This window comes from Somniosus microcephalus, chromosome 28, assembly GCF_052327205.1.
Source record: "Somniosus microcephalus isolate GS21.2 chromosome 28, FLI_Smic_1.0, whole genome shotgun sequence".
NCBI classification, from domain to species: Eukaryota; Metazoa; Chordata; class Chondrichthyes; order Squaliformes; family Somniosidae; genus Somniosus; species Somniosus microcephalus.
Genome location: NC_141014.1, coordinates 17,311,460 through 17,326,749, shown reverse-complemented (window position 1 = coordinate 17,326,749; position 15,290 = coordinate 17,311,460). Strand labels below are relative to the sequence as shown.

At 46.4% G+C, this 15,290-nt stretch overlaps 1 protein-coding gene across 1 annotated transcript in view; it reads right to left on the bottom strand.

The window, feature by feature from the left end:
* Positions 1–15,290, bottom strand: part of aco2 (aconitase 2, mitochondrial) — a 71,178-nt gene that overhangs the window by 41,933 nt on the left and 13,955 nt on the right. Inside the window, exons 3-7 of the mRNA XM_085969539.1 lie at positions 14,786–15,044; positions 14,095–14,187; positions 4,989–5,147; positions 2,487–2,637; positions 219–323 (exon numbers count right to left, since the gene is read on the bottom strand). Of these exons, the coding sequence (XP_085825665.1) occupies positions 219–323; positions 2,487–2,637; positions 4,989–5,147; positions 14,095–14,187; positions 14,786–15,044 (767 nt within the window). The remainder of the gene's footprint in view (positions 1–218; positions 324–2,486; positions 2,638–4,988; positions 5,148–14,094; positions 14,188–14,785; positions 15,045–15,290) is intronic.

Here is a 15,290-nt window from a genome sequence, read left to right as displayed (position 1 = left end):
TTCATTTTTATACCAAACAGGGATGAACAAATTCTGTAGTTCATCCATGCGATCTTTTTTTCACGCTTTCACCAGTCTCCCCTCATAACTCATGTTCCATCACTTGTTTATTTTGAAACACACTTTGAAATTCTATCGAATAAAATCTCATCTACCCTTGGGATGCGATTTTTTTTTCCCCAAACAGAAAGCAAGTTACCCATTCTCCTTGGACCCACCTTCTCTGCCGGTCTTGTCCATGTATGTCTTCATCCTGGAATTGTAGGGGAAAATTGAAGTGGTTGCACCAATCTCGGCACCCATGTTGCAGATAGTCGCCATGCCTGGAAGGGGAAAGCGGTTCAATTATAGCTCAAACTGGAATTTCCTGTTTTTGCTCAGGTAGCACCATAAATCTACCAGCGTCCTCTAGTAACAAAAACCAGCAGCTGCTGGGAGACAGTAAACAAAATCTGCAGGAACTGGGAGGATATTAAATAACCATGAAGGCGAGATCATAATTAGTTTGATAGGGCACAGTACTCCCAATTTTATTGATGGGCTTGCATGCCACTTGATCAGAAGGTAACGGTTTTGAGTCTCATAATCTTGGCCAACATTCCAGTCCTTTACTGAGGGAGTGCTGCCATGGCATAGCTTCTATCTGCTGGATAATATGTTAATCTGAGGCCCCGTTTGCCTGTTCTTGTGGTTCAAGAAAACATTACAGCTCTCCTGGTACCCTGGCCAAAATCTTTCCATTAACCGCCATCACCAAAATCAGATTAACTGGTCATTTACCTTATTGTGAAAAGGATGTTGTATCCTGTCTACATAATAATAGTTCCTTCTTAAAAGCACATATGGGCTTTGCTTCAACAATGGTTTACAGAATTGGATTCCACATTCCAACCTCCCTCCATGTAAAGAAACTTTTTCTAAGTTCCCCTTCAATTTAATTATTTTCTTGATCATCTTTCCACCATCTACAAGGCACAAGTAAGGAGTGTGATGGAATACTTTCCACTTGCCTGGATGAGTGCAGCTCCAACAACACTCAAGAAGCTCGACACCATCCAGGACAAAGCAGCCCACTTGATTGGCACCCCATCCACCACCTTAAATATTCACTCCCTCCACCACCGGCGTACCGTGGCTGCAGTGTGTACCATCTACAAGCTGCACTGCAGCAACTCGCCAAGGCTTCTCCGGCAGCACCTCCCAAACCCGCGACCTCTTCCACCTAGAAGGACAAGGGCAGCAGGCGCATGGGAACACCACCACCTCCAAGTTCCCCTCCAAGTCACACACCATCCTGACTTGGAAATATATCGGCTGTTCCTTCAGTCACTGGGTCAAAATCCTGGAACTCCCTCCCTAACAGCACTGTGGGAGTACCTTCACCACACAGACTGCAACGGTTCAAGGCGGCGGCTCACCACCATCTTTTCAAGGGCACTTGGCAATAAATGCTGGTCTTGCCAGCGACGCCCACATCCCATGAACAAAGAAAAAAAATCTGAAATGTGTGTCCTCTACCCATCTTTCTAGCCACATTCTCATTAATTCCACGTGCCATTATATTTGCCATAAAAAAATTCACGCCAATCAAACCAGGGTCCTTCTGGTCGGTGTAGATTAGCGTTACACAGCATGGCGCCTTTACCATAGGCCTCTGCTGCTCAATTGGCCACTTAAAGATGCACAAGAAGCCATGGGGATTTAGCACCCAATATGCCCTTCCCCACCCTGATAGAAGATTGTCTCCCTGTTCCCAACGTGTGTGACATTGCAGGTATCACAATTAGCCTTCCCTCCGCTTTAATTTTCTTCCTTTGTCTCTTGCAAGCATTGCTGCCTAGCTGGAGTATGTGCCCAGGAGGTAGTAACCCTATGGTATCTCACCCAAGTGGCCATTATCCATGCGTGACAGGGAAGGTTAGTTGCCGAATGGACCACGGGAGGGCGTTATCACTCACCCAAACCCATCACCGCACACACACTCAGCTCCTGCAGGGGGCAATGGATTGCGATGAGCAACAGGATCCCTGGCTGATTTTTCCCTCTTACTTAGGGATACCGAGAGTAATTAGTCAATGGTGACTAATTTTTTTTTTGTCTGCACGGCCCATTCAAATTTCTGCACCCGCGTGGCTTTTCCATTCAAAAGCCGGTGACCGTCCTGTGCAGGAACTCCTGTCCGCTGCGCAACTTAATAGGAACATTGATTACAGTATCTCCGCTATCAGCTAGCACAGTGCAGCACAAGGATCAAAACAATATTTTATTTTTTTTAAACGCATGTAAGCCGAAGAGCCACAGCCAGACTGTGCAAGGTTGAAATAAAAATAGGGCAGAAGACAAGGTAAACTAGGGCAGTTATTAGGCGAGGATAAAGTGGAGTTTTAACAGCCTGTAAATTGTAGGAAGGGAAAGCAATATCGTAAACATACCATTACGATTGCCTAGAGTGATCTTGCATTACAGTTGAGCTCTATCTTATGTACCTGTGCAGGATATGGACTCCACGCCCGGCCCGTGATATTCTACTATTGCACCAGTGCCCCCTTTAACCGTCAAAATGCCAGCCACTTTCAAGATGACATCTTTTGGAGAAGTCCACCCTGACAAATGTCCCGTCAGCTTTACTCCGATAACCTAAACAGCAAACAAAGTGTTTTATTTCACAATATTCCAAGAACCTCAACAACCAAGGAGAAACCAGCTGCCACCAGAATTACCACACTCGATACCAGAAACAGAGGTAGAAGCAGTCTGGTTGAACCGTTGTTCATTACTGTAAAACAAGCCAATTTTTTTCCCCACACGGATTCCACGTTGGTGTGAAGGCGACCTACTTTAGGGCTGTGGTTTTAACCGGTTTTGGAGTTTGCATGTAGCACACAGGGAAATACCTGATTAGCAATCGACATGAATTCTAAACACCCTCAAACAAAAAGAGCTGTTTCTTTTCTCTCCCACCCCCTTCCTCTGAAAGCACCGACTTTCTGTGATATGGTTCCGTGAACACCAGTGATCATATGTCAGTTAAGCTACATTTATATACCTGTGCAGGATGTGAATGCCACACCAGGCCCGTGATATTCTACAATTGCACCTCAAACATAGAAACAGGAGGCCGGCCATTTAGCCCCTCCAGCCTGTTCTGCCTTTGCCCCATCTCCCTGAATACCTTTGGTTAACAAAAATCTATCAATCTCAGATTTAAAATTAACAACTGACCCAGCATCAACAGCCATTTGCAGAGGCAAGTTCTAAACTTCTACCACCCTTTTTGCAGGTTTCCTAACTTCACTCCTGAAAGGTCTGGCTCTAATTTTTAGGCTATGTCCCCTAGTCCTAGACTCCCCAACCAGCGGAAATAGTTTCTCTCTATCAGTTCCCCATAATATCTTGAAAATTTCGATCAAAATCACCCCTTAACCTTCTAAATTCCAGGGAATACAACGCTAGTTTGTGTAATCGCTCCTCGTAATTTAACCCTTGGTGTCCTGGTATCTTTCTGGTAAATCGATACTGCATTCCCTCCTAGGCCTATATATCCTTCCTAAGGTGTGGTGCCCAGAACTGAACACAGTACTCAAGGTGTGGTCTAACTAGGGCTTTGTCTTTTGATCGTCGAAGTACCGACAACTTTCAAGAGTGTTGCCAAAATGGCCAGTCTTGGTGTGTTGGCCAAGACGGTGAGGGTGGGTAATCCACCTGACCACTGGGGGCATCACAGGCAAGCCCAAACTTCTCCTCACCCAACGACCACACACACCTGAACTTTCCACTGGATAGTGATCAGCAGCAGAAACCAACCCTCCCTAGGCTTGGCGTACAGTAGCTTAGTGGACGAGTAATCCAGAGGTCTGGACTAATGATCTGGAGACATGAGTTCAAGTCCCACCACAGCAGCTGTGAAATTTAAATTCAGTTAATTAAATAAATCTGCAATAAAAAGCTAGTACCAGTAACGGTGACCAGGAAACTACCAGATTGTCATAAGAGCCCATCTGGTTAGGGGAGGAAATCTGCTGTCCTTACCTGGTCTGGCCTATCTGTGACTCCAAACCCACAGCAATGTGGTTGACTCTTAACTGGCTCACCACCACCACATCAAGGACAATTACAGATGGGCAATAAATGCTGGCCTTGCCAGCGACACCCACATCCCATGAATAAAAAAAGACTCCATGCAATGTGACCAACTGCACCATCTCTGCCTCTATCCTGATTAAGATTAGCTGACCCAACACAGACTAGAGATGGAACCAGAGACTTGCTGTCTGGCTCAACAGCACACCAGACAGTCTATTTACCCACCAAACTATCAGGTAGCTGTTAAAAATAAAAATCAACAGCCTTGCTCATTTTGTGAAGCATACTCTAATTTTGCGATAACAAAAACAAAAATTTGGGGATCCCAGTCCAATGTCTACCAATGTCTCTCCCGCCAGGCACAGGCAGGGATATGAGGGACCCAGTAATGGACGATTAGATGCATAGACACACACAATTTGATTTTCTCTCACCATTGAATTGTAATTCAGATAGGGAAGCTCAGCAGCGCAGAAGCTGCAACAGCGATATAACTGTGTGCTGGCATTTCAATGCAATGCTCCTCTGCAGCGCCTTGGGATGTTAAAGGCGCTAGACAAATGCGAGTTGTTGTTGTTGTATTCTCCACACCACCTGCCATTCTGTTTTCTTAAAACAGAGAATGTAGAACAGTCTACACCATCAGCTGTGGCACAATGCTGGCAATGACAATAAGAGGTGCCTTTGCAAGTTGGCCAGTCAGTTTTTGCCTTCATCTGGCAAGGTGTGGAACACAACAACCCAGACCGAGCCCGACCACATTTCATTCCCTTCAGTGGATGAGCATCAATGGCAGGCAGGCAGGTCTCGACTCAACCCGTGCCTGTGGCTGACTGGCAGCTATGGGCGACTGAGCTTCTTGGTCAAGACAATTGTAATTTAACAAATCATGGTAGACATTTTACCTTTGGACACTTCAGCTCCCAAGGGATTCCTGCCATCACATCGACTGCATCCGCTCCTCCAACTCCAATACAGATGCCACCCAGACCGCCACCATTAGGAGTATGGGAGTCTGTGCCAATCAGCAGGACACCAGGGTAAGCGTAGTTCTCCAAAACAATCTGCAAGTAAGATCACGTTTTGTCAGTACACAGTGGAGGCTGCTGTCTCAGTGCAACTTTTACTTTCTTCTCCCTCGTCTCCGCACCATGCCAATCCCGTGCTGGAGTACAATTCCACATGTGCTGATCAACCTCTACCATCTCGCTCTATGAACTTACACAATTGAGTGCTGGCAGGCTATTTAACGGCATCGCTGTCGAGCCTGATCCATGGAACCACAGTAATGTACAGCACAGAGGGAGGCCATTTGGCCCATTGTATCCGTGCTGTCTCTTTCCTAGGGCAAGGCAAAACTATTCCCATGGCCCTGCTCTCTCCCATAGACTATGTCTCACTCAAGTTCAAATATTTAGCCAATTTTCCGAACAAAATGAAACTGTCTCTGCCTCAACCATTCGCTGCAAAGTAATCCATTGAAGAAATTGCTTCTGATCTCACTCCTCTGACGTTTAAATTGATAACCCATCACTTCTATAGAGACGTGAAGAGAAAAAGATTGGTGAAGTCAAGTGTAGGTCCCTTGCAGTCAGAATCAGGGGAATTTATAATGGGGAACAAAGAAATGGCTGACCAATTAAATACATATTTTGGTTCTGTCTTCACAAAGGAGGACACAAATAACCTCCCAGAGATGTTGGGGAACATAGGGTCTAATGAGGAGGGAGGAACTGAAAGAAATCAGTATTTGTAGGGAAATGGTGTTAGGGAAATTGACAGCATTGAAGGCCGATAAATCCCCAAGGCCTGATAATCTGCATTCTAGGGTACTTAAGGAAGTGGCCCTAGAAATAGTAGATGCATTGCTGGTCATCTTCCAAAATTCTATAGACTCTGGAATAGTTCCCATGGATTGGAGGGTAGCTAATGTAACCCCACTATTTAAAAAAGGTGGTAGAGAGAAATCGGGGAATTATAGACCGGTAAGCCTGACATCGGTAGTGGGGAAAATGCTAGAGTCCATTATAAAGGATGTAATAGCAGAGCACTTGGAAAACAGTGACGGGATCAGACAAAGTCAACATGGATTTACAAAAGGTAAATCATGCTTGACTAATCTACTGGAATTTTTTGAGGATGTAACTGGTAGAATAGATAAGGGAGAACCAGTGGATGTGGTGTATTTGGACTTTCAGAAGGCTTTCGATAAGGTCCTGCATAAGAGATTGGCGTGCAAAGTTAAAGCACATGGGATTGGGGGTAAGGTACTGACTTGGATAGAGAACTGGTTGGCAGACAGGAAGCAAAAAGTTGGAATAAACGGGTCTTTTTCCGAGTGGCAAGCAGTGACTAGTGGGGTACCGCAGGGATCGGTGCTAGGACCCCAGCTATTCACAATATATATTAATGATCTACACGAGGGGACTAGATGTAATATCTTCAAGTTTGCAGACGATACAAAGCTGGGTGGGCGTGTGTGCTGTGAAGAGGATGCAGAGAAACTCCAGTATGATTTGGACAGGTTGGGTGATTATACTGCATCTGCCATGCATCTGCCCAATGTGGATAAATGCGAGGTTATCCACTTTGGTGGCAAAAACAGGAAGACAGATTATCTGAACGGCAATAGATTGGGAAAAGTGGAAGTGCAACAAGACCTGGGTGTCCTTGTGCACCAGTCGCTGAAGGCAAGCGTGCAGGTGCAGCAGGCGGTTAAGAAGGCAAATGGTATGTTGGTCCTCATAGCGAGATGATTCGAGTACAGGAGCAAGGATGTCTTGCTGCAGTTGTACAGGGCCTTGGTGAGACCACACACCTTGAGTATTGTGTGCAGTTTTGGTCGCCTTATCTGAGGAAGGATGTTCTTGCCATGGAGGGAGTGCATCGAAGAGTCACCAGACTGATACCTGGGATGGCAGGAATGACGTATGAGGAGAGATTGGGTCGATTAGGCTTATATTCGCTGGAGTTTAGAAGAATGAGAGGGGATCTCATTGAAACTTATAAAATCTAACAGGACTAGACAGACTAGATGCAGGAATGATGTTCCCGATGGCAGGGGAGACCAGAACCAGGGGTCACAGTCTAAGGATAAAGGGTAAGCCATTTAGGACTGAGATGAGGAGGAATTTCTTCACCCAGAGAGTGGTGAACCTGTGGAATTCTCTACCACAGAAGGCAGTTGAAACCAACTTATTAAATATATTCAAGAAGGAGTTGGATATATTTCTTAAGGCTAAAGGTATCAAGGGATATGGGGAGAAAGCAGGGACAGGGCACTGAGTTTGGATGATCAGCCATGATCGCATTGAATGGCGGAGCAGGCTCGAGGGACCGAATGGCCTACTCCTGCTCCTATCTTCTATGTTTCTATCACAAACTCCCCAACTAGAGGAAATAATCTTTCCCTATTCGTTCCATCAATACCCCTCATAAATTTAAAGGGCTCTATTAAATCGATGGGCCAAACGGACTGCTTCTGTGCTGTACAAGAAGCAATCTAGGATAAAAATACTTAATTGGAGGATGGCCAATTTCAGTGGGTTGAGAACGAATCTTGGCCCAGGTAAACTGGAATCAAAGATTGGCAGGCAAAACTGTAATTGAACATTGGGCTGCCTTTAAATGGTTCGGGTACAGTTAAAGGGGAAAGGTCAGGGCAGCCAAAGCCAGAGCTCCCTGGATGATGAAAGAGATAGAGTGTAAAATGCAGCAGAAAAAGGGGCGTATAACAGACGTCAGGATGAGAATACAAGGGTGAACCAGGCCAAATATAGAAAGTTCAGAGGGGAAGTGAAAAAGGAAATAAGAGGGGCAAAGAGGACAGGAGAATAGATTGGCAACTAACATAAAAGGGAATCCAAAAGTCTTCTATACGCATATTATAAATAATAAACGGGTAGTAAGGAGGGGTGGGGCTGATTAGGGACTAAATAGGAGACCTACACATGGAGGCAGAGGGCATTGCGGAGGTACTAAATGAGTACTTTGCATCTGTCTTCACCAAGGAAGAAGATATTGCCAAAGAGATAGTGAAAGGGGAGGTAGTTGAGATACTGGATGGGATAATAAAAATTGATAAAGAGAAGGTACTAGAAAGGCTGGCTGTACTTATAAAGTAGATAAGTCACCAGGACCAGATGGGATTCATGGGTGGAAATTGCAAAAGGTACTGACCATAATCTTCCAATCCTCCTTAGATATGGGGGTGGTGCCAGAAGACTGGAGAATTGCAAATGTTACACCGTTGTTCAAAAAAGGGTGCAACTATAAATCCAGCAACTACAGGTCAGTCAGTTTAACCTCAGTAGTGGGGAAGCTTTTTTTTTAAACAAATTAGTTTATGGGATGTGGGCATCGCTGGCAAAGCCAGCATTTATTGCCCATCCCTAATTGCCCTCGAGAAGGTGGTGGTGAGCTGCCTTCTTGAACCGTTGCAGTCCGTGTGGTGAAGGTACTCCCACAGTGCTGTTAGGGAGGGAGTTCCAGGATTTTGACCCAGTGACTATGAAGGATCGGCAATATACTTCTAAGTCAGGATGGTGTGTGACTTGGAGGGGAACTTGGAGGTGGTGGTGTTCCCATGCATCTGCTGCCCTTATCCTTCTAGGTGGTAGAGGTCGCGGGTTTGGGAGGAGCTGCCGAAGAAGCCTTGGCGAGTTGCTGCAGTGCATCTTGTAGATGGTAGACACTGCAGCCACCGTACGCCGGTGGTGGAGGGATTGAACGTTTCAAGGTGGTGGACAGGGGACCAATCAAGCGGGCTGCTTTGTCCTGGATGGTGTCGAGCTTCTTGAGTGTTGTTGGAGCTGCACTCATCCAAGTAAGTGGCGAGTATTCCATCACGCTCCTGACTTGTGCCTTGTAGATGGTGGAAAGGCTTTGGGGAATCAGGAGGTGAGACACTCGCCACAGAATACCCAGCCTCTGACCTGCTCTTGTTGCCACAGTATTTATGTGGCTGGTCCAGTTAAGTTTCTGGTCAATGGTGACCCCTAGGATATTAATGGTGGGGGATTCGGCGATGGCAATAGTGGAAATAGAGCCTCCTCATAACCATGGTTTCGCATCGTTGATATTATCCCAGTGAATTTCCTGCATTCTCTCTGGCTTTACTATCCTATCTATAATGGGGTGTCCAAATTTGCACAGAGTACTCTAACCGTGGCTTAACCAGTGTTGCCCCATAATTTTATTGCTGCTTTACTCTGATACTCTATATACCCTATTTATAAAACTAAAAATATTGTTGGCTATGGGCAAGTCCAGAACCTTAAAATTAGAGCCAGGCCATTCAGGAGTGAAGTCAGGAAGCATTCCTTCACACAAAGGGTGGTGGAAATCTGGAACTCAAAAAGCTGTTGAAGCTGGGGGTCAATTGAAAAGGTCAGGGGAGATTGATAGATTTTTGTTAGGCAAGGGTATTAAGGGATATGGAACCAAGGCAGGTAAATGGAGTTAAGATACAGGTCTGGCATGATCTAACTGAATGGCGGGACAGGCTCGAGGGGCTGAATGGCCTCCTCCTGGACCTATTTCAGTTGGGCTACCTGGAAAATAGAAGGAACACCATGCAGAAGTCAAGCAGACCACCATAACAAATAGAAACTCAATACACAAGCCAGTCATTGCTCTCACACACAGCTCAGTGAGTGTTTACACTATGATATTCTGAGCCTCATTAAATGCTGGTATTCTGAGAGTTAGGTGTCCTAGTACAAGAAACACGGAAAGTTAGCATGCAGGTACAGCAAGCAATTAGGAAGGCAAATGGCATGTTGGCCTTTATTGCAAGGGGATTGGAGTACAAGAATAAGGAAGTCTTGCTACAATTGTACAGGGCTTTGGCGAGACTACATTTGGAGCACTGTGCACAGTTTTGGTCTCCTTATCCGAGGAAGGATATACTTGCCTTAGAGGCAGTGCAACGAAGGTTCACTAGATTGATTCCTGGGATGAGAGGGTTGTCCTATGAGGAGAGATTGTGTAGACTGGGCCGATACTCTCTGGAGTTTAGAAGAATGAGAGGTGATCTCATTTGAAACACAAGATTCCATGGGGGATTGACAGGGTAGATGCTGAGAGGTTGTTTCTCTTGGCTGGAGAGTCTAGAACTAGGGGGCAGTGTCTTAAATGGCTGACCCCTTATCCCGAGACTGAGATGGAGGAAATTCTTCACTCGGGGGTTGTGAATCTTTGGAATTCTCTATCCCAAAGGGCTGTCGTTGAGTATATGCAAGGCCGAGATCGATAGATTTTTGGACTCTAGGGGAATCAAGGGATATGGGGATCGGGTGGGAAAGTGGAGTTGAGGTTGAAGATCAGCCATGATCTTATTGAATGGTGGAGCAGGCTCGAGGGGCCGCGTGGCCTACTCCTGCTCCTAATTCTTATGTTCTCGAGAGGAGCTGGTGACTGTGCTTGATGGGGGTAGAAGATACAATGCCAAAAACATTGACAAAAATAATCCACATTTGAAAATGATCAGCAGACTGCGAACTTGATCTGGCTGTGCATCTACACCTAAAGCTTTGCATAGTTGAATATTCTTATGTTCTTATTTCCACACACGAATATTTGGTGTGCAAATCTGAAATTCCCGATAACCCGACCACTCAAACAGACTCTGCAGAGAGGTGCCTTGACACAGCACTCTGGAGAAAATGGCCCCAGCACCATCTGGAATGTGGTGTTGCTCTGAAGTGTTTGTAATTAGGAATCCTTAGCTCGGCAGTCTCAAGCTCCTGGGAATCCAGCTTTTTACATGCTGCTCTAGGGAGTCAGAGGATGTAGGGCCTCGCCCACAGTGCGCATTCCCAGTTGTGGCTGGACTGCCAGACAGAAGAACTAAGGTGAAGCAAGGCAGCCCGAGAAAGCGTGGGGGGGGGGGGGGGGGAAAGAAGAAATTAAAGGCTGTTAATTAAAGCAGGTGGAGCAGGCTAAGCTGCTGAGGCTGTGCTGCCATTCACCCTGCTGTGTTCAAAGCTGCCGTCGATGCATCCTGTTCAGTCTCAACATCCAGTGACAAGATCCGATCCATTCCAAGTGTTCATTTGTAAAATGGCACCGAGTAAGTAGCAAGTGTTAGCCGCTCATAGCTTACATGCTCAAGAGTCAGCGAACACCCTCTGCGCTGTTGCACCAGCAGCTTTGCGATGGCGGCAGGGGATTTCATCCGAAGTGGGAATCGTTTGGTAACTGCTTCTGCTCACGCTTGTATTCGGAAAGAATTAAAAAAAGGTAAAGAGGAGCCTCCAAGGCCCTGCTTGAAAAAGACTTGGATTTTTTTAAAATTTGTTCACAGGATGTGGGCGTCGCTGGCAAGGCCAGCATTTATCGCCCATCCCTAATTGCCCTTGAGAAGGTGGTGGTGAGCCGCCGTCTTGAACCGCTGCAGTCCGTGTGGTGAAGGTGATCCCACAGTGCTGTTAGGGAGGGAGTTCCAGGATTTTGATCCAGCGACGATGAAGGATCGGCGATATACTTCCAAGTCAGGATGGTGTGTGACTTGGAGGGGAACTTGGAGGTGGTGGTGTTCCCATGCGCCTGCTGCCCTTGTCCTTCTAGGTAGTAGAGGTCACGGGTTTGGGAAGTGCTGCCGAAGAAGCCTTGGCGAGTTGCTGCAGTGCATCTTGTAGATGGTACACACTGCAGCCACGGTGCGCCGGTGGTGGAGGGAGTGAATGTTTAAGGTGGTGGATGGGGTCCCAATCAAACGGGCTGCTTTGTCCTGGATGTTGTCGAACTTCTTGAGTGTTGTTGGAGCTGCACTCATCCAGGCAAGTGGAGAGTATTCCATCACACTCCTGACTTGTGCCTTGTAGATGGTGGAAAGGCTTTGGGGAGTCAGGAGGTGAGACACTCGCCACAGAATACCCAGCCTCTGGCCTGCTCTTGTAGCCACAGTATTTATGTGGCTGGTCCAGTTAAGTTTCTGGTCAATGGTGACCCCCAGGATGTTAATGGTGGGGGATTCGGCGATGGTACTGCTGTTGAATGTCAAAGGGAGGTGGTTAGACTCTCGCTTGTTGGAGATAGTCATTGCCTGGCACTTGTGTGGCGCGAATGTTACTTGCCACTTATCAACCCAAGCCTGACTGTCGACCAGGTCTTGCTGCATGCAGGCATGGACTGCTTCATTATCTGAGGAGTTACAAATGGAACTGAACACTGCAATCATCAGCAAACATCCCCGCTTCTGACCTTATAATGGAGGGAAGGTCATTGATGAAGCAGCTGAAGATGGTTGGGCCTAGGACACTGCCCTGAGGAACTCCTGCAGCGATGTCCTGGGGCTGAGATGATTGACCTTCAACCACCACAACCATCTTCCTTTGTGCTAGGTATGACTCCAGCCAGTGGAGAGTTTCCCTCTGATTCCCATTGACTTCAGTTTTACTAGGGCTCCTTGATGCCACACTCGGTCAAATGCTGACTTGATGTCAAGGGCAGTCACTCTCACCTCACCTCTGGAATTCAGCTCTTTTGTCCATGTTTGGGCCAAGGCTGTAATGAGGTCTGAAGCAGTGTGGTTTGCTATTAAAGCAAGAAGTAGTATTGGGAGTAGGTGGTCTTTTATTATTAAAGATGGCGGGGTCCAGTTTCTTTAACCCTTCAGCAGTCAATCCGAAATGAGGACTAATGGAGACACTCGTGATCCTGCACATGAGAAAATGCCGTTTTATTTTACGTACTGCTAATTGTTCTGGTTAACTGAATTCTGCTTTCATGGTGGGCAAATCCAGATTAACCCTTTAACTGTGATTTGACCCTAAATGAGGTCAAGTGGAGTTTTCGTCCCCATTAATGTGCAGATTGTTGAGAATTTTTATTGTTTTTAGTGGGAATTCTCCAGCTAGTTTTGGCCTGATCTATAGGGGAAAGGGGCTAATCCAAGCATATATATAGCATCATATATAGAGCGCCTTTCACAACCTCAGGACGTCCCAAAGCGCTTTACAGCCAATGAAGTGCTTTATTTTGAACTGTTGTCACTGTTGCAATGTAGGAAATGCGGCAGCCAATTTGCGCACAGCAAGCTCCCACATACAGCAATGTGATAATGAGCAGATCATCTGTTTTTGTTATGTTGCTTGAGAGATCAATATTGGCCCCAGGACACTGGGCTTAACTCCCCTGCTCCTCTTCAAAATAGTGCCACGGATCTTTTACGTCCACCTGTGAGAGCAGACGGGGCCTCGGTTTAACGTCTCACCTGAAAGACGGAACCTCCGACAGTGCAGCACTCCCTCGGCACTGCACTGGGAGCGTCAGCCTAGCTTTATGTGCTCAAGTCTCTGGAGGTGGGACTTGAACCCACAACCTTCTGACTCCGAGGCGAAAGAGTGCTACCCACCGAGACAAGGCTGACAATTGTACGATAGCAAAATACTGCAGATGCTGGAAATCCGAAATAACAACAGAAAATGCTGGAAAAACTCAGCAGGCCAGGCAACATCCGTGGAGAAATTAGAGTCAACGTTTCGGGTCGAAACCCTTTTTCAAAACTGGAAAGGAAATGAAATAGATCGAAAGGCAGGGCTGGGAGAGAACAAAAGAAGTGAAGAGACATTAAGAGGTATTCAAAACCAGACGAGATGGTGATAGGACTAGTGGAGAGACAAAAGACGGCTCTAGATTAGCATGAAATGCACTGGCAGAATGGGAGACAGCTGCCATGTGGGAGAGAAAAAAGAGGAAAAAAGGTGTTGGGGGGGGGGGGGGGGGAGGGGAGAAAGGGCCAAAACAAAGGTGTGGATAAAATATAAGTAAAAATGTAATGGGGGCCGAGGTTATGATCTGAAATTGTTGAACTCAATATTGAGTCCGGAAGGCTGTAAAGTGCCTAATCGGAAGAGGAGGTGCTGTTCCTCGAGTTTACGCTGAGCTTCCGTGGTTTTTGGTGTACGCAACAGGAAACAAAAGCTGTTAATTAATCTGGTCACTCTTGGGGGAAGGGGAGGTAAGGAACATTAAAGAGCGAGCAAGAATTGATTTTTGACACTTCACCTGATGGATGATACCAGAGCCAGGTTTCCAGAAGCCAACTCCATACTTTGCTCCTGCCGTCGCCAAGAAATTATAAACTTCTTCATTTATATCCTACAAAGCAGAAAGACAGTGCAGTGTTCAATGTCAGCCTCTTACTGAAGCAATGTAATCAAAGATATTAACAAATGAGGAAAACCATTCGGCCCATTCGCAATCTGCAGGTATACAGCACGTGCGAGGGGGAGGGGGCAGGCCCCAGCGCGCGAGGGGGGGGGGGGGCCCTGCGAGAGAGGGGGGGGCCCTGCGAGAGAGGGGGGGCCCCTAAGAGAGAGGGAAAAAGAGGGAAAAAGAGAGAGGGAAAAAGAGAGAGGGAAAAAGAGAGAGGGAAAAAGAGAGAGGGAAAAAGAGAGAGGGAAAAAGAGAGAGAGAAAAAGAGAGAAAGAGAAAGAGAGAAAAAGAGAGAAAAAGAGAGAGAGAAAGAGAGAGAGAAAGAGAGAGAAAGAAAGAGCTCATTCTAATTGGATTTATTGAGGAGATGCAGAGAAACGGCAACATGATGACAATCGAGACAGGCAAATGAGACTATATTCTCTGACTAACCGTGCACAGCACCAAGGTTTTATACCTGTATGCTCAGAGAATAATTGCATTTAAATAGCATCTCATCACGCCATCAAGACATCTCAAAGTGCTGCGCTCAATAAATTACCTTGGCTCTTGCCAGATCTTTCTCTCCGCCAAGCTGAGCCTCGATTAAGTGATCACAGTGGATTGTAGATGGCACGGCAACTCTGGGCAACCCGCTGCTGATGAACTGAAGCATGGCCATCTGAGCCGTGGCATCCTGCATGGCCACCCGGTCAGGTCGGAGGCGCAGATAAGTCTTCCCACGACCTATCTCCTGGTTGACCGGGTCATCGAGGTGGCCATACACGATCTTTTCCGACAAGGTCAGTGGTTTGTCCAGCCTATCAGCGAAGGCAAAACTAAATGTTACAAATGGGCATTGAATATGTGTAGATGAAAACCAATACGTATCCCCAATTAATGCAGCACTTTTGTTTTTCCAAGTACAATTATTTTGTGGTTATAACACACCGGCATATATTACATTTATTATAGAATACACCAGACAATCTCCCATGGCATTGCACAAAGGGATCCAAGGCCAAGAATGGTCACCAGGTGAAGTGGGATTGGAGAGCAGGAGGGAA